Genomic DNA, 24,427 nt, shown 5'->3' on the forward strand with positions numbered 1-24,427 from the left:
AACAAAATTCAATTTCTGCACCTTTGTTTTGTTGGTCTAACCAACACATACCTATTAGGACTTGTGTGTTGTTACTTGTTTTGAACACAATTTTGCAATGGCAACTAATTGAAATATATAATATGATAAATGCTACAAATAAATATTAAAGATACAATAATTTTTTTAAGTGAAACTTCTTTGAGCGCAATGAGTGTAAAATTGCAAGGCCAAATTTTAATACAAAGTTTTGGTGGAACATTGTTGTGAAACCTTTATGATGCGATAAGGACAGAGAATAGGTACTTGGTACGAGGGAGTTGGATGTATGCGCTCGTTCCGGAAATAGATATAAGTATCCTTTACAGTCAGCTGTGAGAGCCTTGAATTTTATATCTGCTACCAGCGTGCTTGCATTACTCCTTGTTCAACCAGCAGTGTAGAGAGCTCTGTGTTGAGACAGTCCCTGCTTTCCCAGCATAAATAGCGCTACCTGTAATGTATTTTGTATTTTGTTCTGAGATTTGGTGTGTTCCAAATGGCAGAATTGTTTGAAGAAACAGTAACACGCACAGTTTTTCTTTTTAATGTATTTGAACAGTGATTAATATTTAATGTTAATTCATGTTTATTTAGAAATTCTCTCTCTCTGTCTCTGTCTCTCTGTGTGTCTCTGTGTGTCTCTGTGTGTCTCTGTGTGTCTCTGTGTCTCTGTGTCTCTGTCTGTCTCTGTCTCTGTCTCTGTCTCTGTCTCTGTCTCTGCTGTTTCAACCTTCCTATTATACTTACAAGTCGAGGTTTGAATTGCCAAAGAAGTTTCCCTTCTATAAAATGTACTGAGTAACATGAACTTTATTTTTTAGACAGAAGTTAGTTTCATGTAACCAATAATATTGCAGAACAATATGTTTGTTTTTAAGGTTTTCTGGTAAGTTCTAGGTATCTAAAAGTATATCCAAGGTTTCAGTGTTTACAATTGTAAGCAACAGGAATGAATCATAAAGTTGACTGATGGAACTGAAGCGTATCTGTAACGTACACTTTACCACAGTACAAGACAAGATATCCGATATCAGGAGTGGCTGATGGCACATCACACACAAGAAATGGTGACTTTTCTCTTTGTATTTTACACTCGTGAAACACTACTCAACTGATGATTTCAGTTTACACTTCAATGAATATTTTTCTCATTAGTAGAGACAAGATTTTATGGTTTTATTTTTAATTGAATTTTGTTTTTAAAACAGAAGATTGTGGTGTTACAGTTTTTATTTTTATAAAAGCTGTTTTGTAATGCTTACTCCACCAAAATTGTGGTAAATTTTTTTTGCTTTATTTATAATAAATTGGTCTAAAACAAATTCAGAACAATAAAAATTAATTAGAGAACATTTGTTGTTTAAAAGTGATCCAATAAGTGATGCACAATAAAACAAATTAAAATAATTTTTCTGACCCATGCACTTTGGTACAATATTTTGTCCGGAAATGAAATTCCTTGAATTTCAGTTTCAAACATTGAAATATTCCTTTCTTTTATGATTTGAATTAAGTTTTGGTTACATGCCACTTTATTCCATGATATAACTTGCATTTCAGTGCTACGTCTATAGTGTATTAACGTTCATTACGGTGTTACGTGGTGATTTGACATGCTTTTGGGTGTTATGCGGTGAATTTACATGCTTTTCGGAGTTATTTTGGTTTTATCGCAATTAACCATATAATCTTGTCCCAAATCATTAGAGGTAGATGTGACAGATAAAAATTTCTTTCCAAGAGCAATTGAAAATTATATCTAACAGGGCTACAGAGAGTGAGGAAGACAAGATTTTGAGCCCAAAAAGCAATAACCACTCCACATCATCACACACGCACATACGGTGCTAACACCCATACTGACAATCTTGCAACAAGCCATCTCAATGTGGCTAAAAAAACCCAACCCTGCCCACTTATAAAAACCATTTTTTATATCAAACCTTACCTCCTACACTAATAGATAATCAGTCTAATTCTTACAGTTTGAGTGGTGTGTGATAAAATACGTATTATTTACATACACCTCAAACATCCATCACATGTATCACATTTACAGTTTAAAACAAACTTTTTTGAGAATCTCACGCGGTAACTAAATCCCACTTCAAAGCTACAGTCAAAGTGAACATGCAACTCATAACCCAATGCCATTCGAGAAAAATAAGCTTTATGCTGCTAACTCTGGCTTATACATATCTGAATATCAATGGATACATCACCTTAGCTTCTAAAATATAATAACACTACCTATGTATAACCTTATATGATTACAATACTAATTCTTCCTAGGAAATGTTAAAATAATATACATATACACAATTCATCCTTAAATTTTACCTCCTACTGATGTTTTCTTTGGTTGCTTGTCCTTGCTTCCATGCTTAGAACCTGCAAAACATTATTTTTGTTAATGTTCATGACAACAGCATCCACGTTGAAAAAGTCAACAAAATGTAAGACTGGTAATTAATGTAAAACAAATATTAAAGAGTTTTAATATAAAAAAAACAGTAAAACATTTTTTTAGAACCTCAGACCTTAAAAAAGAGATATGACAAAAAATACATACCTACCACCTCAAATTGAACAAAAAACCAAATTTCAACCACACTAGTGTCTTTCAGTATTGAAAAACTGCTACCTTTAATATGGAAAACAATCATGAAGCATGTACTGTATGTGGAAAATAAGAGCTATGCAAACTACAAAACTGTAAAAGCTAGTGAATGGAGAGTTCAGAAAATTCTGAATACCTTGTTATAAGTTTCTTAACCATGTAACAGGACAGGAAATTTTTCTGAACCGCGAATTCTAATTAATTTCAAATGCTAAATTGTTACATTTTAAACCCTAGTTCTTCACTAGTTTCGGTTCTTAATAGCAGCTACACGTAATATATTTTAGTTCAGCAATTACAAACATATTAACTGCAAATATTAACTTGAATTTGAAACAATTTTTTGAGTCGCAACATGTTTCGTCATAGGTAAATGCAGCAAGTAGGTAAGCTGCAAGCTGCTACTGTGTTGTAGAGTGGTAAAAGGATTGTGACCATTTATTTATACATCACATTTACTTATTTTAGCATCCATTATGAAAGAAGGCCAGTGTTTTCTGTTGTAGTCAATGGTAGCAGAATTGTATTTCTTATTTACTGCTACTGGCATGCTACATGTCTGCTAGTATTTAAAGTTTTTTTTATTGGAATTGAATAATTCCATATTTGAGTCAACATTTCAAATATAATGATATTTTTAAATTACTCATTACTGAATGATACAAGGTATAATAGCCCTTGGAAGTTAAGATTAATTAGCATCACAGCTGTCTATACAAGTGCACTAAATGATATGGTAGGATACGATCAGAGAGATACAATGGGATATGATCAGAGGGATACAATAGAATACAATCAAAATGATACGATGATATATGATTGAAGTGATAAAATCTTAGAAATACACTAGGATACAATTGGAAGAATACTGTTAAAGGGGTATGATGTGATACAATTGGAGGAATATGGTCGGGAGGATACAACTGGAGTGATATGATGGGATTCCTACTGGTTAATTACTTGCACTCTGAATATATACATATTGTTATGACCTATGTGGGGAGAACTAGGTTCGTAAGCGATAGTCCAATTAAGTTTTATCACTATTTTATTGATCACTAATATTTACATTAATAATAAATAATTGTACTTAAAAATGTCAGATTACAAATCACTGGCATTTAAAAATGTTTATTCTCAAGTCACTCAATGTCTGTCAAGTTCCGCAGTTCGCACTCTGCGCTGCAGCTAGGCTCAACAGTGGTTCGCCCCTTACCTCGCGCCTGTCCGCACACACAGTCTCGCGCCACTCAGTCGCACTCTCACGATCCAGCTGAACTCCGCGTCGTTCCACTCGGGAAGAAAAGACAAGGAGGGGGGGGGGGGGGGGAGATAGGTGTAGGTCTCTCACGCTCTTCGCCAATTTCGTATATTTGCTCCCGTAAATCCGGAACTGTCGCAGAACTCGCTCGGAACTCCCGCGGAGGCCGGCATCACTGCTTAAGTACCTGGGGCGCCCTTTTCGAACCGATGAGAGCGGCTGTGATGAGATGCGTTATTCTGGGCTAACCCGACGCCCGAAACATCAAGCCACTCCCCGCGGCGGCCCGCGGAATTCCCAAGGCCGCTCAGCGATAGATAACAGTGACGAGGGAGGACGATGAGCAGGGAGCCGGGAAGGGGGGAGGGGGAAAGGGACAACCCTTGTATCCAGCCCAGCCAGGCGCACGTGACATTCATTATGTCGGTGGACCTGGTGCTTGACGCCAGTGGCCGTGTAGGGCCGCCAGCCATTTCCGAACCTGGCATCGTGATTTGGTTTCTCGCATTCGTAACAATACTTTTTTGCTGCAATATTTAAAGTCATTGTCATTGCTTTTTTTATTTTATTTTGCTTTCCTGCAAAATTTTAAACTATTTGTCAATGGTTATGTAAAATAAATTTAAAACTTGATACTTTTAAATAAGAACTTTAAAAAGTTATGTAGGTTTTATACAAGACGAGTGAAATGTCTTGGCTGCTAGTGTCTAGGATTACTAGGATTAGACTGTTTCATGCGATGACTGTTTGAAGTGCGGGAGTTGACCCAACCTTCAAGGAAAGAATCAGCCTCCACGGTATGCACGAGATGATCGCCCGGCACGGTGGTCAGCACAGGGGCGATACACCGGAAAACAACCTACTACGTTGTGCCAGATTTGATAATTGGTGTGGCATTTCTTGGAAAACAACAAGAAATCATTTTACAACCATCATGAAGTCATGGGCAGTAAACTTTAAAAAGCCAATATTTTTGTGGTTTTCTAAAATGCAGCAGCCTGGCAATTTGAAATGTTGCAAATAAACTTTGGCGCTGTGCCTTGTGAAAAAGCCATTTGAAACTGCTCCATTTTAACACCAGATTTTTGTGTGTGTATGCTTGACGCTAGGTAAGATCGCATTTACAGCCAGGAACTGCTACATACAAAAGTTTAGCCAGACATTTATGATAAGTGAAAACCCTGAATGGTTTTTTAATGTTTTAAAGAACCATTTGGACTATGCCAAGAGACTTTAGTTCATAGTTTTACAAAACTACAATTTAAGATTTTAGAAAAGTGTTGTAGTAAGGTTTTGCCAGGACGGTAAACCATAAAATGTACGGAGAGATTTATTTACGAGAAAGACACTACTGGAACATTACCTTTATTTGGCAAGATATTTTGATACAAATTTCATGCTAAATAAATAACACTCTTTTAATTAAACACTCCTATTAAAATAGTGTATTATGTGATTTGAGTTGATTTATTTAAATGCTGATAAATTCCACTAGGTACTTTAGTTAAATTTAGGTGCTATGTGAAGAATTAACATGCATTTTGATGTTATGGTGGTGTACTAACTTGCTTTTCAGTGTTATTTCGGTTTAGTCACAATTCACCATAAAATCTTGACCCGAGAAATTTTTGAGCGGTCAATACGTCAGGCAAGCATAAAAGGTGGCTGCACTGCTTACCTGGGTGGGAGAACGGAGCGGAGATGAAGGGGTCTTCTACAGCCTCTCCTAGCGCCATTACCAGGCTCTCACGACTCTTCACGTTCGAGATGCCTGAGCACAGAACACACACTGCTAGCTCTGATCATCACACTTCTCTCCTTTATTCTATTCTATCCTCTGCTCTACACTTCATCCATGACAACTAAAAAAATTATGTTGGATTAGTTCCAAAAAATATGATGATTCTGATTCCATTCTATTTTCATATTTGGGATTTGATGATTTGATTTTGATTCTGATTTTACCAGATTCTAAACTCTTTGCAATAAGACTTTAATGCTTGTCATAGTATTTCCAATTTGTATATCAGTTAAAAAACCTCGTAATTTATTTAAATTGCGATAAGAAATAAATAACGATATTTAATGTTTACTTGTAACTATTCCAGTTAATATACAGTTGATTAATCCAGGACACTACAATTTCACTAAATAAGTTTTCTGAATTGTTATACTATGATAAAATTGTACTTAATCATTGAATTAAAAAAAGGGTAAATAATTTTTAAAACATAAACAGAATTATGTAAATGTATGGTAACGAACCATTGTAAAATAATTTTGTTTTAGTAAAACCTGCCACTACAAAATTTCACAGTTATTATTAAAAAATCAGTTCTACTAGAGTTAACTGAACAAATCTCCCATCCAGTCAAAACAGACTTCTGGTATATTGGATCCATATACTAATACATATGTGAAAACACTGATGAATCATAAAATACAACTGTAAACTCCTGATTTATTAAAGTAGCTTGATAAATCAGAAATCACCCAATCACCTGAGGAATACAGTATAGTATCATTCTATTAATGACGGACCGCTCTTAAGTCAGACGAATATAATTATTTCAAGTATAGATAAAGCATTTTTGATGCCCCTATTAAAATTAAAATTTTAATATTGTGTTATAGGGGTGGAAATAACCAGCTTTGATTAAAAAAACATTAGACTGAGAATACTTAGATATCATTGGAAATTGATGGAATCGGAATAGACCACACACTAATTAATTTATTATTGTATTATTGTGCCTCTGAAAACGTATTTGAAAAAATGAATCAACAAATTAATTACTACTTAACGATATGCTGACGTATAGGTCTTTAGAGTTGAAGGGAGAAGGTACCGAGATGAAAATGGTGCGATGAATGGATGACGGAAATGGAAATACCTTAGAAAAACCTAACATTTATTATATTAGCAAATGTTTTCCAGTTAGCATCATTTGGGTCTTTTCTGCCAGGAATCAAACCTGGATCACCTTGGTGGGAGGTCAGTGATCTGACCACTCAACCACCATCGTGCACTGAACATGTGTTCATACTCAACATGATCTGACTGTAACATATTCATAAAAAAAAACAATATGACGCACCCACACCTTCAAATGTTAGTGAAAGAAAGACTTAAAAATTCACTGACCAAGTCTCTTTTAAAACAGCACATGGCAGTTAAAAGAAAAGAAACAAAAACAGTAAAACTCCGTTGTTACAACCCTGCATGGTTCCTGCGAATAGAAGGGGACGGGGTCGTAATGAACTTTTTCGACTGGCTAACCCCTGCCCTGAACAATGGACATCAAAATTTGCTATTTTTCACACCAATTCCGTGTTCAGTCGTCTCTGCCAAAAAATTGACAAGTTTTCAAATTTAAACATAAATTTATTTGAATAACGTACACCTTCCGAAAAAAACAAACAAACAAGATACCCACGAAAAGAATATTTGACCGCCTACTGTCACCAAAATAACCATGAACACTGTGAAATGCATTGTATCTTTTAACAAACATGATAACTGATTTCAATAGGAAAATGAAAGAGAGGCCAAGAAGATTAGGCGCAATGATGCTTTCTTTGTGATTGCATGCACAGTTATGGTTGCGAAGGTGGTGGTGGCTGCGAAGGGGGGGGGGGGAGGGGGGTAGAGAGAGAGAGAGAGAGACATTTCAAACCTGTCTCATCTCTTATGGCCTTGTTCAGGAGTTCAGGAGGCAGTCAGAAGTGGCAAAGTGTAACATAGTCTAGAGGCTGAGCGTGTAGTTTTAATCTAAGCTCGTAGCTGTCAGCGGTCAGAAGAGCTTGGAGTTAGAGCAGAAGTACAGTGGAATCCGTTTATAATGACATCGAAGGGAATTAACAAACACGTCATAATAAGCGGACGTCATACAAAGCGTTTTGTGAAAAAAAAAAAAAACCTTTATTAGATGAATGAATACTTATGTATTTTAATAGAGAAACTTAGCATATAATTATAAACATGTGTACAAACATGAAACATGAATTAAGAAATCTGTAATTTTTGTCTGCTTTTGTTTTTTCATTTTTTTGTAAAATCAGTCTTTAATACTATTGTGTATAGAACACATCGACATGGTCAATTACTATCATCTTCAATATTGCTATGAACAAATCGTGATAATAATTCTGCAGCCTTTAATGCCTCTTCTGCGGTAGGTAGTGGTGCTTCCTCGACTTCCTCTTCCCTTTCCCCATCACTCTCGAGGTGTTCCCTAGCATTAATGTTCTGTACAATATTTTCATCGGTGGGTTCTTCGGATGTGAGAAGAGCACCATCAATATCAACATAATATTCCCGCATTTCCGGTGCTGCTAAAGAATCTGAATTTAGGTTTCGTGACCACAAAGATAAAGGGACATCATCATCTTCATCAAATTCATGTTTTGCTGTTTGAACAGGTAAACTGTCGTGGTTTCCAATGAATCCAGCATGTTTGAAACAGTTGTGAATGGTACTTTGTGACATTTTATTCCAGGTATTATTAACCAACAGAATTGCATCTAGCACCGTTATTTTCGTAGAAGAGTTGTTTTCATTAGCATCAAGACAATTAATCATTTTGAGCACAAGGTTTTTTCTAAAATTAGTTTTGAGTGATTGTATTATTCCATGATCCATTGGCTGTAGTACTGATGTATTCGGCGGAAGGAAAGCAAGTGTTGTAGACTTTAAATCAGTAACTTTTGGATGAGCCGGACAGTTATCAACCAGCAATAAAATCTTTTTCTTCACTAAATCACGATCCCAATTTCGAAGCCATTTTTCAAAAAGCTCTGACGTTATCCAAGCTCTACGATTGTTAGCATAATCAACAGGTAACGATTTGACACTGCTAAAACATCTTGGTTTTTGTGACTTTCCAATAACGAGCAATTTCTTTTTCTCTGTGTCACTCATATTTGCTGCTACCATGACAGTTATTCTGTCTTTCGACAACTTGCCTCCACTACAATTCTCACCTTTGAATTTCAAAGTTTTGTCCGGCATTAATTTATAAAACAGTCCAGTTTCATTAGCATTAAAAATCTCATCATGAGAAAATTGTCTTCGTAGATTCGGCCACACAGACTTCAACCAGTTTGTTGTTGAATTTTGATCAACAGACGAAGATTCACCGACAATTTTTTCAGCCACAATGTTATGTCGAACTTTAAAACGACTGATCCAGCTTGCAGAACATTTGAAGTCGAGAATACCAAAACGTGTGGCAAAAATATTTGCCTTTTTCTGTAGCTTAGGGCCGCTGACAGGTATTCCCTTGTTTCTCGTGATTTTAAACCACTCAATTAATGCAACATTTTTTTGTCGCGATTTCCGAAGCCTCTTCGGTTTCAAAACATTTTAATTGAACAATTGCTTAATCCAGTTCTTGTTTTTGAAAATCATTGAGATTGTCGAATGACCCACGCCAAATACCTTTGCGAGAGAAGGGTTTGATTCTCCATTTTTTAATGTGCATATAATTGCACCTTTCTGCTCAATCGTAAATGCTTTACGGTGTTGAGATGACATTTTTTCCACAGGATATCACAAACAACAATGCGTGACCTTCAACTGTCAATTACTCACTGAGGTTCAAAACAAAAACGAGCCATGTGCCATGTCATCGGGAATTAACGAACATTGCCGAAGGTGTAAAGAATCATGTCGGTCATTATAACCGGACATAATTTATTAAAAATGGGTCACAATAAGCGACATGTCACTGTAAGCAAAGTCATTATATCCGACTTATTTACAAAGAATTTTATATTAAAACCAAATTTTGTTGTGTTATTATGTCATAATAGGTGGTTCGTCAATATAGGCGGAGTCATAATGAACGGATTCTACTGTAGTACGAAACCGTCACACAGCAGGCATTTGGAGATTTGCTAATTGAATTAAAACTGTTAAAGATATAAAAAATTTAGTACAGACCTTTTTTGTTCAAAATTAGATTTGCAACAAGTTTTATTCTATGCATTTTTACTCTATGATGCACTGTTTTCAAGATGCTTTATCTGAGAAAGTCGTGAAATCATAATTCTAAAATAAGAGATGGGAAAAAAAAAAGCATTTCTTCAAATCATCATAAACCACATTATTTTGTGAGGTTATGTTAATCAAGACATTTTCAGGTGTCTAGTTATAACAGGAGTAAATAGTGAGGGTAGCGTGTCCAAGAGTGAGTTATATCACAATGGTTCACTGCTGGGCACCGGGCAGCAGATGGTATATGGGAAAACAACCTGACTCCATGGAAACGTTATCTGGGTAAGGAGAAAGGAGAGAATCAGACAGGGGTAGTGGGTGTCTACTGCACCACACAGAGTACAGCACTCGTCAAGAGAAACACAGCCAAAGCAATTACACGAATTTTCAGCAGATTTCCTTCAAATGTTTTACTTGTTAAGACTAATTTTTTATGTTTCCTCGAAAATATGTTGTAATAGAGAGGTGGTTGTAATAAATGGGGTCGTAACAACGGGGTTTTACTGTAGCTTCTTTGCCAACGCAGCATAAAAGTCGTTCACAAAGTAAACAGATGGATAACAGAATGTGACGGCGATAGACGGAAGGAGGCATGGAAAGTGGAATTAGGGGGAAGAGCTACCTTCCCTAGCAGTCACAGGAAAGAGGAGAAAGAATTAAGTGGAACCATGCTAGAAACTTCATTAGTACTGCATTCCATTGCATTATTCTCTGTCTCACTAGTGCAAAGGTTCAAGAGGCAATAACACCAGTTCAAATTGGGATTAGTGATGCAGTTTAGGTGCAGAGGGTGCAGTTTACGAACTAAGAGGTTCCAATATCTAGGACAGCATAAAAGTGTAGGGCCTAATCCTCTAGGCGTTGGATTCGAGAAACACAACAGAGGAATGTGGAGATTTACCATTAAATTTAAAATGGATAGATATACCTAAATGTAGCAGAAACCTATCTTTTTTATAGCAAAATTATTTTTAATTTTTACTCCATGAACTTTCTCTTAATAATTCACTGTTTTTAACATATGATGTGAAATTTAGATCTTTATGAAGTTATGGCACTCAAACTTTGGGCTTAGTACGTCATAATTATTAGGCAGTTACAAGTACTTATTGTAACGATAAAATCTTCTGCCATTGTCAGTTCTTGTAGTTGCGAGGATTTCACTGTATTAGGACCTGTAATTAATATAAACTTCAGAATTATATATGATATATTTTTTTGTGGATTATGTATATTGTTTTATTTATTTTTGCTTTTTGTTAGTGAAGAAGCTTGCTTCCAAATATTCTGAATGATTTCTTAGTTTGTTAGTTACCAAGCCATATGTTAAACTGTAAATTAACTGAATTAATTGAAACACAAAGAGAGAACTACTAGTTGAATGCCAATATTGAAACAAAAGAGTTTCAAATTCAAATGAGAGCTGATGTAACTACACACACACGGGAAAACTTTCAAAATTGCTTAGAAAACTGCAGGTATATAATAAGATAAAAAAAAAGACAAAGTCAGAACCAAACTGAAATGGTGTTTCTGTTGGGAAAACGTGCTAAAAAAGGAACGTCAAATTGAGGTTCTACTGAAATTGAAAGAATAAAAGAATAGCAGAGACTCTACATACAGTAGATATAAGTGCCTGACATCATAACTTGAATAGGGAGAAGATGTGGCACATATATAGGAATATATAAAAAAATTTTTTTTGGCAAGGTCACCCCAACCAAGATAGTGGCTAGGATGAAAATTCCCCCAGTATTTCCGAAAGTTGCCGAACAACAATCCACACTCTAATGGCTTGATTACAAATTTCCCCCCCCCCTCCCCTTATATCTCTTTATCACCCCCTCTCTCTCTCTCTCTCTCTCTCTCTCTCTCTCTCTCTCTCTCTCTCTCTCTATATATATATATATATATATATATATATATATATATATACACACACACACATACATATATATATATAAAAACCTTTACTCTATGTAATATTGAAGATATGTCTTTAAAAATTAAAGATAATGTTAGTAATGATCCTGTGGTTTTATCTAATGCTTTTGCTGAGTATTTTTCAAGTGTATATGTACAATCTAATCAGCACCCCCAGGTACCCCATACCAATATTAACACTGATACAATACCAATAATTTCTGTTTCTAAAAGCCTTGTTATCTAGGGTATTAAGGTTTTCAAATATCAAATCGTCTTAAGTCAACCGGTCCAGATGGCATAAAACATTTATTTAATTCCAGATTACATCCCCAAATTTTTCCAGATCAATAGAAAATCGATAAAGTAATTCCTATCCATAAAAATGGTTCTAAATTAATTGTCTCCAATTACTGACCCATATCCTTACATAATTGTTTTTAAAAATCCTTGAAAAAGTTAAAAATTTTCAAGTAAACAACAAACTACCTGACAATCAACATGGATTCAGAGCAGGAATGACTACTTCCACCCAATTAATCACTTTCATTAATCCTATTTATAATGTAATAACTAATAGAGAGCTGGCTGATGCTTGCTATTTTGATCATGTCAAAGCTTTTGACTCTGTTAATCACTCCATCCTACTTGAAAAATAATCTACCTTACGTATAAATGAGAATTTAGTTAACTAATTTTCTAGCTACTTAAATATCAGATCCTTTTTTGTTTCTATTAAAAATATATCATATACTCCTTGCATAAATACAATTCATGTGTTTAACATTTTTATTAATAACATATCTCAGGTTCTCTCTCACACCATAGGTGTTCTTTTTGCAGATGATTAAAAAATTTACAGAATAATAACTACATCTGAGGACTGTTTGCTACTTCAAAATTATATAAATGAAATTAATTTATGGTGAAAATGTAACTTGGTCACCCTTAATAATAAATAAACTAAAATCATATTATATTTACAAGGCAATAGACACCTATCATTTATAACTATAAATTAGAGAATTATCAAATCTCTAAAACTACAAATATTAAGATCTTGGTGTCATATTAGATTCTAAATTATACTTTCATCAACATATTGATTATCTAATTTATAGCTCCCATAGAACTCTTTCCCTATTTAATTATATCAACTTTTGTGCTACTAACATTGATTCCATCAATTCCCTTTATTTTGCATTAATCAGAACCAAGTTACAATATTGCTCTGTTATATGGAATACCCTTAACACAACTGATAGTAATAAAATTCAGGACATTCAAAATAAAGTTATTAAAACTGTAACTAAAACATTTTTCCCAACCTTCTGTAACTTTACCTTATGAACAGAGAGCTTATTTAGATGATCTGTTTGTGTAAGAATGTTACAATAATAAAATGAAATGTAAATGTACAGTTCATAATTGTAACGATTGTCTTTATAAAATAATCGCTAATTCAAACAAATTAAATTTAAATTTTTGTTGAATTTACCTTCATTAATTGTTTAACATATTATTTTAACTATATAATTGTCATATAAAATAGTGTTATCTCTAACTGCTATAGCAATTTTCATTGTTCTTTCTTGTGTTTGTGTACGTACTGTCTTGTTTTGGGTCACTGCAGATGTGTGGCTTCACCCTCGTGTGTTGGCCATCCGCGCTTGCCCTGTGCCTGCTTGCTCTTGGAGCCGTCGGGGTGGGGGAGATGTCCACTATCCACACTTACCACTTGTCATCTGTCACTTGTCACCTGTCACCTGTCACCTCTTTCTCTGTATGTATGTATCATGCCCACCGTAAAAGCCTCTGGCTGTTGGTGGGCAATTTACAAATGTAAAAACCAATAAATAAATAAAATAAATACTTACAATATATATTATTTTATAACTTTTTAAAGCTAGGGTTTGTTAGCCAGTTTTTCTAGTAATTGAGAATCCAAAATTCATGTTTTTAACAACATATTCAAGCAGTTTTATTACTTTTCAAGGAAAATTAATTCATCATCATATGACTATGGCTACTCTCTTACTTAAAACTAAAACATTCCACAAATAAAACAGCACATACTGCTCTGAGAACCCCTGCGGATTTTGTCGAATTCTGCACCAAATATGTGGTCCTCCGTCAGCTGGTTGAATGGGGCGGGGTCTTCGAAAGGGTTCCAGTCTGCGATGTCTGCAGACAGGGAGCGTGCCCCAGCTCCGGTGGCATTCGACAGCTCACTCTGGCAACATGACCACCGCACACACCAATCACACTGCAGTCGGGGCACGTCACCTCTTTCCTACGCCTGTTTCCCGTTCCCTCACTAAGCCTGCGTGAATATTTAAAATAAAATTTCTAATCAAATAATTTATTCTCCACATTTGATTACAAGTGCTTACACTCAGAAAAATGGGATGTTTGTTTGCAATCAAAGTGTACTGAAGCTGTCGCATATCCGCTCGTGTAATGATCAAAACCGAGGGCAAGAGTTATTACTGTACAATATAAATGTATAGATACCAGTTTAAAGATATTACTTGGGCCTGATGTAAATGTGAACAGCAGAATTGTTTAGGCTCAGACTTAGGGAGAATCTGAATTATGGATATTTATGCGTACCATAAATCACTGTACAATTTTAATGGGCTTATGCTAATAGGTAAAAAATAAAATAAAATGCTATTAATGGACAGTTCAGCAATTTTTTTTATTCATCAGAATATTAATTCATTGCAACATGTTTAATGTTACACAAATGCCGTTGCAAATGTGTGCGTACAGAAATAAAGAAGTTACCTAGATGCAGAAGAATGCTACTTTGAATATATGACCACGTTATTTGAAATTATGCCCTAATTAATTGGCGATGTTACTTCAAAACCTTTCACACTGAACTGCATAACTTCAAGGAGTGGGTGTAACTAGTCTACTTGCATATTCAAACTAAGTAAACTCTCGCCAGTCTGTGGCCCGAGAATCCGAAGTTCTCAGAAATCCGAGGTATTTCTGAAGTGACATGATCATTACTGTTTTGACGTGTGTGTCAGGATTCACAGTGCTGTGCGGCCGCGCCTAGCTGCTGCTTCCCAATTAGTGCTGTGCTGCACTGCGGTGCCAGAGTGGCAGCTATCTAACGGTACTACCCCAGCACTTCCAAGGTCAACGTTACTAAACAATTGGCGCGGCGCTCTGCTCATTACTTTCTGTGCAGCAAGAATGGCGCCTGTGAAACGAAAGCACGTGACGTTAACACTAAAACAAAAGGTGGAAATTTGCAAAAGTTGGAATGTGGTATAAAAGTGGCTGTCAGGGACGAATATGGCATCGGCGAGACTACGGTTTATGACATTAAAGAAAGTAGTGCTAAGTTTAAAAAGTTTATGTTAAACAGCGAGTCAGAAAAAGGTTTTGATAACCGCAAAACGCTCCACACAGCTAAACTGCAGGACTTGGACGGTGCCTTGTACAAGTGGTTTTCTTTAAAACGTAAGGACATATGTTAATAGAAAAAGGGAAAGAGTTCTACGTAAAAATGAAGCTCACTGAACCATGTACATGTTCAGAGGGCTGGCTAACTAGATTCAAGGACCGGCACAGAATTATGAAGTTGGATGTGTCTGGCAAGCAGAAGTCTGCTGATGTAGATGCTGCAAAAGAATTTTGTACCAGTTTTGCGAAGCTAGTAAGTGAAAACTGCCTAACCTCCGAGCAAGTGTACAATGCGGATGAAAGTGGTCTGCTGTGGAAATGTCTGCCAAAAACATTAGCTGGCTGTAACGAAACTTCTGCGCCTGAATTTAACAAAATAAAGAACGTGTGACAGTACTCATTTGCGCAAATGCGGCAGGAACACACAGAGTAAAACTCACAGTCATCGGAAAATATGAAAAACCAAGGTGTTTGAAAAACGTCACTCACTTGCCTGTTGATTACAGAGCTCAAAGTAATGCTTGGATGACTGCTGAAATTTTTCTTGCTTGGTTTAATAATGTTTTCGTGCCGAGTGTAAAGGAAAACTTGAGAGAGAAAGGACCGCCAGAAGATAGCAAGGTCGTGTTATTGTTGGACAACTGCCGTGCTCATCCACTTGCACAAGAACTCAAGAAAGGCAACATATCGGCAATGTTCTTACCCCCAAATGTGACTAGCTTGATTCAGCTCATGGATCAAGGCGTCATTAAAAATCTGAAAATGGTATATAGACGTGATTACGTGAGGCAGTTGACAAACTATGATGGCAAAATAATTGAATTTCAAAAGAAATACAACTTAAAATATACTATACGTAATGTGTCTTGTGCGTGGAGTACTGTGAAAAACGAAACTCTACACAAAACTTGGCACAAACTATGGCCTACAACAACAATCGAAGACGTGACGGATGACGAGGACAATGAGGAAGACTTCCTAGGGTTCGGAGGTGGAGACGTGTCTGGACACACAGACAATACATACACGGAAATTGTACAAATGGTTGAATGTGCTGACAAGGAAAATCCTGTGAACACACTGTCCGTGACAGATCTAAATGAGTGGCTACAGGTCGACAAAGACATTCCTGTTGCCATGTCAATTACAACAGAAGAGATAATAGATGCGATGAAAAACCCCTCCAACGAACCTGAAACTAGTGGGGATGAAAGTAATGATGGTAGTGATGATAGAGACGTCACTTGGAATGAAGCTGCAGCTGCATGGAACACTGTTATAAAATTTTCTGAGAGCAAAAAAAAAACTGTTTTTCAATATCGGAAGTAATGAAGTGTCATATTCTGCATTCCACTTTTCTTCACAAAAGAAGACAGGCCATTAAACAGTCCGACATTCGAGCGCACATGGTGATGCAAGAAACACAGAATCAGAGTATTGTCATCTGCTTCAACTGTTCATGTGTGTACAAAAAGCAGTAATTAAAATAACGTTTTGTGTGCAGTTGTGTTTATGGAAAAAGAAAATTGACAATTTTTATTTTTTAAATCCAAAACTTGTGTGTGTGTGTGGTTTTTATTTAAGGGCTTTATCATAAAGGAATAATGTTTTGTAGTAAGTACAATTACCTCATGAGTTTTTTTAATTTCTCCCGTTTTTCTTTAGTTTAACTAGACTGCACGTGTGTCTGTGAGGGAGTGACCTTGCAGTCTCTTGCCGGCTGCCTATTGCTTCTCTCTCCCGCTCCTCCTCCATTCACTTCCCCTTCCCATTGACTTCCCGCTTCAGCGCACGTCATGTTGCCGCCTGCTATGTATAGCTCGCTCACAATAAAGTGCGACTTTGGGTGCCATTAATTTCGCTTAAGATGACTTTAAATTACTTTTTACACAATTTACTACCAACTTGAACGGGCATGTAAAAAATTTAACCCGGCGAGGCTGTAAATTTTCAGAAAAAAAAAAAATTCTCAGGTGCTTTCTTTACTATGAATGGACTATACTGGTATTGCTGACGTACCTTTCTGTTAACTTCCAAGTGTCTTGTTATTATGATGTTCGGTGGTGGTAGTAGTAGTACATGTTCATTGTCTGTACCAATCACAATCATTATCTTTTAGAATTTCATTTTTTTAATTTATAATTAAAATTTTCCAAAAATCCGAAGGTCATAAAACCCCGACACCCACGGATTTGCGAGAGTTTACTGTATAATAAAGCTAAGTTCATAAAAAATTACATTAAAAAGAAATTATACTACAGTATATTTATTATCAAGTTATGACAAAGTATTTTTCCTTAAAATAATTTGGTAGCATTAACTTGCAGTTGCATACAAAATCATCACTTATAAAATAATTAACAAAAAATGATAATTAAAGGTTTAATATTTATAGTAAAACATATACAGATAACTACAGACAAGATTAAAAAGGTTTTATTTTTAGAGCCTATTCCGTTTTTAAAACAAGAGATTTCGGCGTTATTGTTTATTTTTTATGAACTCAGTTTATTCATAAAGATAGCACCAATTTCAGCAAATATGACACTTACTTGTTCAATGATACTTACTTTACTAAAACAGTGTCATTTTGACTGAAGGAATGCACTTTTACAATATAATAATTTGTAATAAGCATGTAAAACTACTGGGAACAATACAAATAAATCAGCAAGTTTATGTGTTATTTCTAAAATTTACCAATGTTGTTATGTAAAAAGTAGTTACTAATAACAGTTACAATATTAAAAAAAAAAAACACACACAATTTTTTTCAATTTTTTAAGTACATTTTGGCAAACTCCATGCTAAACATTTATTGAATCTAATATATTAAAGATTACATTTCTGTAATCTCAGTTGAGTTTTGATTAAGTATGCTAATTCATGTCATTATGTTTGTTGAATTTCAATGTGCTTCATGGTGTATAACTTGCATTTCGGTATTATACAGGTTATTGACATGCTTTTCAGTGTCATTTTCGGTTTTAAAGTAATTCACCATAATAATCTTGTCCTTACCAATAACTTCAATTAGGTACTTTTTTTTGCTGAATCATTAAAGCCAGCAGAGTAGCATAGAGGTCAAGGTCCTTGATTTCTAGCCCTGCAGTCACTGTTTATATACACACACACGCATGCACACACACGCCAACCGCACACCAGCACACATACCCGCATACACATGCACATGCACACACACACACACACACACACACTTGAAAACATGTAATTTTTAAGTTAATTTGTAAGCAGTCATCAAATGTATGCAGATGATTGATATTCGCTACCATACAATATATATAAAACAAATGTAATAAAATAAAAAATCTTGCTTCTGCCATGATAAACATTTTTTGCTAGACATCTGTGAAAAGTGAGGTCAATGGGCACTTACTAATCCTGCATTCCGTAATATAGCACTGCCTGAGTGCCTGACATTCACATGGTTTATTGGAGTAAACACTGAACATTTTTTTTAAAGAACAGTTCCAAATCATGACTCAACATGTTATCTGACAATTCCAAAATAGTAAATTTTCTTGCACAAACATACTGTATGTGCATGTCAGTTCCCAAAACTTGCAACTGTTTTGTCTTGTCTCTTTTCGCCTGTGCCGTCATTATTGTGTCAACAGAATATTTGTTTAGTTTCATCACTGGTTCACCTGAGCGTCACGGTGTTGTCATGTTATCAAGATTACCTGATTTGTATCATTATTGGGTTAGTACGTAGCTGTTGAAGGTTGTTGTTTGTCTACTTTTCTTCTGTTCTTGTTTCTAATGTCTCATCTTTGTCAGCCACTGTGTCTGTGCTGTGATAGTTTTTCCAATTCCTTCTCCAAATTCTGTGTGCTGTCTAATCAATAAACATTTAACTTGATGTAAGCTTTTGGACATACGCCATTGCTAAGCACTTTTTCTGTAGAAGAAAATTAAAAACTACCCAAAAGACAAACACAAAACACAAATTAAGCAAAAAATTGCTGTTGTCAACAGGATATAAACACCACATAATATTCCATAACAGGATATGGTCAACAAACAAAGAAAAACAAAGAAAAATGGACTAAGAGAACGAAAAAAAACCCACAAATGATGACAGCACAAATTTTGGCTTGTTTTTCTGTGTATTTGTGTATTCATTTTTCTTGCCCATCCTTGTGGTCTCTTTATGACATACAATGACATATGTACGTCCATAAAATGTTTTAAATCAATCTTCTCCACTGCAAGAATAATTCGAAGATCAAACAAAATTGGAGGACATGTTTTTTTATATGTAGTTCACCAAACTAGTTGATTAGTTTAGTAACTACAATGAAACACCCTAGGATATTATTATAAATTAAGTAATGACTAAGGATATTTCTATTAAAACAGGAAGTAAAATTTGACTTCTAGCTTTCAATTACATGAGTCAATATCTCCTGAAACACATTCAAGCAGCTAGCAGGCCAGCAAGCAGGCTGACCAGGAACTCACGTGAGATGCAGACACGCCCACTAGATGCCTGGGCTGCTCCGGAATGTTGGTGGCCAGCGGGGCGGGCTGCAGGTTGTCTGGCGGGGTGCTGGAGCCGGACCGAGACTTCACGGACGTCTCGTAGGGAGCAAGGAACTGACTGGTTTCGTTGGCAAAAACTCTGCAGACACACAAACAACACGCTTCACACGCGATGCCACAGAAGAATACTAGAACAACATGATTCACAAATACAAATATACGGTAATCTTATGTGAAACTTCTAGTGAGCAGTAAAGCTAGATAATGGCTCACTCTGGCACCAAAAATTCAAAAGAAGTTCACTAAGTGTAATATAATGTGTGCAGAAAGTCACAAAGTGTTCATTGTCATCATCACTTGATTGAATTTTCACACCCACTATATTGTAATGAGTGAGAAAACCTGTACAAAAAGGATAGCCCAATAAATAAAATAGAGTTTTATTTATAAATAATTATTAACACTATTAATTAAATTACAACACTAAAAAAGTCTGTCCACAAATTAATCACGATTTAAGTTAGTTCACAGTTTACTCTCCCCACTGGAGCTGTCCCAAACCACTGCCTTGCACTGCTCACTTGTTTTTCATATACAACACAGTCCCGGTGCACCAGTCTCCGCACAAGAAGCCTGTCGCTCGCAGGCTGCTTTTGCTCACCAAGGGGTCACTCGTCTTATTCACGTCACTGCCTCGGAGGCTGGCGTCGCTGTTTTTATAGCCCTCAGTCCCCTTCTGGAATGGTTACACCCCCCTTCGAAGCTCCCAGAACAATGGCGTCCTAGTTGCACCATTTCACACAGGCTGGGCTCTGGAAAGGTGCCGAACACTTCCAGAGCCGCAGAAAGCGATGAGGAAGGAGGAAGCAAGGAAAGGGGGGTAAACGAGGTGGCACTGCTAATCTGATTAGACAAGTAATACTAATGGAATGCACACCACCGGCAGGCAAGCTGACCTGTCTCGTTGCCTCACATCTACTATCCTGGTAACAGTGCCCATACTTAAATTTGTTCATCCCATACAGGTAACACATCTCTTCCGGAATATTCCCCCAATTGGTCCAAATGTACCACTTTCCTTAGTCCTAGCCGTTTCAACACTTCATACGAGGTTTCCCATGCCGCTTGAAGCTTACAGCAGCTACGTTTCTTTCGTCATGGATTTTACAGCCACACCAAATCATCTTCCTGAAATCCAGCAGAGTTAGCCTTCAGGCTGTACCTTATCTCCATCCGATTCGTTGCTAATTAAAAGGTTTTTACGACTATGATTGTGCAGAAGAGCCAAACACTCCTCCAGATGATTGACATAGTCGGTTGGCTCCTGGTGACGACGGCTGAGCTTGACGTCACAGCTTGAAGTCACACCTCAACTCATTCAAAACACCACTCTCTCAGGAGTCTGTCCAGTCGAGTCATGAATGCCAGTCCTACAAGCCATCAGGAATAATATTGTTGAGCACCTTATTTAAAATTAAAACAAACAATTTTATTGCAACAATTCGTAATAGAAAAAATCCTAATCGTTAAGCATAACTACCTACTATAGGAAATCAAGTGATACATACTGCAAATATTGTATAAAATACTGTAAATATAAAATAAATGATGCTATTTTAAGAATACTATTTCTTACAAACATTGACCAATATTAAAATTTACTAAAATTAAATCTGCGAAATCTACCACAGCTTTTACTCTGCCAAAGAAATACTTGCAAGCACTTAAAATTATTTAGTCTGTTGCAAACTAATTAAAAGTATATTACAAATAGTATTACAAAAAAATCTACCTAAGTAACCTGTGTCTTTAAAAAAAAAATTCAACTCTCAGTTCAGGATCGAGCCATCTCACCACTGTCCTAAAGAGAGGGAGTATTTTTGCGTTCATTTACGATACATAAATAATATTCATGCAGGTTTTGCCTAAGCAATCGTAAAGTACTTCGTACCTCGCCAACAGTCAAGTCAGCTGACAGTAGTAGCATGAATGTTTTTAAGGGAAGCTAAAAAATTCAGCTGGTTTCATTTACTTGTATTTTGAAGTTCGCTGCGGAAATGGGCATAAAGTAAGCAAGTACTTAAACCTAGTTGTTTGCTACAAACGACATGCTCTTGCAGGTATGTCAATGGCAAGTTATGCCCTCCCGCACATGCCCGTAGCAAGGGAACACCAGTTTCCAATATTGTCAGGCACTTGGTCCCACAATCTTGACGGAATTCAAATACATATTTTGCACTCTCATGTTAAATTATGGCGTAAATCATAGGTTGAACGAGAGTGTGCATGCCGCGGCCCCAACCTTGCATGCAGGTCAATGGACACTCTACTTCAGACTTTCTTCAGTCTTGACATCATACCGACTCCCTCTCAAGCATCCCTCTCTGATGGCGGCAAAAACAACTAGTGTAGCGGGACACTCAATAAAAGTCTTTATTTTTATAAGTGAAGTTCAAAACTAATATACAAATAACAATTCAGTAAAAACGTAAACCACTTTACATAAACGTGTTAATATAAAAAAGGAACTTAAATATTTCAAGCTCTTCCCAACCTTTGCAAAAATTCACCATGGTGCAATTTAAAGTTATAAAGGCAGTACATTTAAACTTAATAAAAAAAATTTAAAAAAAAAAATTACCGTGCTGAAAATAAAAATACAATAATAAAATAATTAAAAACTAGTATAAAAATCTATCAACTGTCCAGAAGTGAAAAGCACAAGGGCCCTTGTGCATTTGCCACAGTTGTGGCTTCCTGGTTAGGAGACATAAGCTTCTGGCCACTTACTGAAATACTGAATGGCTACAAGGATAAACCTATGACCACAATTAGTCTTGGGAAATGGCCCAGCAATGTCACCCTCTCAAATAAGGCTCCAGCATTGTAGTGCCTCAATTTTCCGTTGAATTATCCGAGGGCACTCCTCAGTTACAGCTGCTATACACTAGCTTGAACGGAGCTAGCTGTTGCTCCTGTCGGACAAGTTGCTAGGTATTCTTGTTGTGTAAGATGCTGCTCCACACTCTGTATTTTACCTTCTAACTGAATGCTTTCATCAATCTTCTGCTTAATTTCTTCTTGAGCAGCCACTAGTTCACTCCGCATTCCTTATTGAGACTTTTCCATTTCTTCTTGGCCCTTTCTTCATTTCATCAATTTCGCTTTTCATGGCATTCCTCACCCCTTTTAGCTGTTTTTTTATTTTACTCTTAATTTCATTCTACTTCATCTATTATTCTATCTATATATTCTACATTATCATTATCATCTATTGTATTGGCTGTTCCTTATTTTACTCTTCATTTCATTATTCAAATCTTTTTGGCTACTCTATATTTTCTCCTGGGTTCTCTTCATTTTCCCCTGGTTACTCTTGATTTCTTTCTGGCTACTACTCAGACTCCTTATTTAATTCTTCATTTTCTCTTGGCCACATCTCATTTCAACCAAGAAAGCCATTAAGTTTCAATTTTGTTGGCTGCCATCTTTCTAGTCACCAACACGCACTGATCACATAACTGTCACTTATGTTCTATTAACTAAACTTCTGTTTCACTTATTCCCTAACATAAACCTCTGCTCAAAACTAACTTTATTACTCTAAAACTAACTATAGCTCCTAAAACTTTATTACTCTAAAACTACCTATAGTTCTTAACACTAACTTTATACTTAAATTTCAAAAAACTAGCTCTGTTTTTAAATGTTATGGGTGAAATGGGTTAGAAAAGGTTAGCCGTTGAATTTGTAAATAGTGCTTACCCTAGATTTATATTAACTAATCCAAAGTGTTGGACGCTTCAAAATTCAAATATGGCACCATTTTGCTGCCATTAACTCAAGCGTTCCTGATGGCCACCAGGAAAGACTCAGTGGTTCGTCTGGTACCGGCGTCATCGGACGTCCGGCTATCGTTTTTGACTTTAATGTTATCTGGTAACAGTTTCAGTGCGAAACAGTTAGCCCAATTAATTAAATACAGTTTTATTTATTAACTAGTATTAACTCTTTAAATTAAATAATAATACTCTCTAATCTTTCTAATACTGGAGTTTCAGTGGGATTTGAGGAATCGAACCAGCCCATTCCTAGTAATCAGTACCATTATTTAAACTGCGTGCAGTACATACTAAGGAAGTACAGTCAAACCTCTCTGAAACGACCCCTCACGGTTCCCAGGAATAGGGTCGTAATAAATGTTTTCCAAAATTTTCAGTTCATTTCAACACCCCCCCCCCCCCCCCCCCTTCACAAACCGCTACTCGCTAAGAAACCAGCCGTACAATGGCAGGATGCTGTCACTCACAATGCTAGACGGCTTTGCTTTAAACCCACTTCAACCTTCATGACAAGTCCCTCACCCTACAGGCCACCTCTAAAGAAAATATTTCAAAAGACAGTTTATTTTTACTGGTTAGTTTACATGTACGTTTTCTGCTTTCCGTAGTTAAATACACTAGAACCCCGATGTCACGAACACCGGATTTAATGAAGCAGTGATTTTACGAATACATTCTCGGGAACCGTCAAAAAATTGGACATTTTGACCAAAATGTGAAAATCAGAAAAAAAAAATAAAAAAATAAAAAAAAAACGAAATGAAAGATCATTAAAATTTGTTAATATAACACACAGCATATTTTTGTGTCGGCTTTAATACTTCCAATAATGT

At 36.1% G+C, this 24,427-nt stretch overlaps 1 protein-coding gene across 1 annotated transcript in view; it reads right to left on the reverse strand.

Annotated features, from left to right (window-relative positions):
• The window catches only part of LOC134533259 (serine/threonine-protein kinase sel-5), a 124,590-nt gene that overhangs the window by 49,623 nt on the left and 50,540 nt on the right, over nt 1-24,427 (reverse strand). The window contains exons 10-13 of the mRNA XM_063370691.1: nt 19,732-19,891; nt 13,900-14,056; nt 5,581-5,673; nt 2,362-2,412 (exon numbers count right to left, since the gene is read on the reverse strand). Coding sequence (XP_063226761.1) covers nt 2,362-2,412; nt 5,581-5,673; nt 13,900-14,056; nt 19,732-19,891 — 461 coding nt within the window. The remainder of the gene's footprint in view (nt 1-2,361; nt 2,413-5,580; nt 5,674-13,899; nt 14,057-19,731; nt 19,892-24,427) is intronic.

This window comes from Bacillus rossius, chromosome 6 (genome assembly GCF_032445375.1).
Source record: "Bacillus rossius redtenbacheri isolate Brsri chromosome 6, Brsri_v3, whole genome shotgun sequence".
In the NCBI taxonomy this organism is placed as follows: Eukaryota; Metazoa; Arthropoda; class Insecta; order Phasmatodea; family Bacillidae; genus Bacillus; species Bacillus rossius.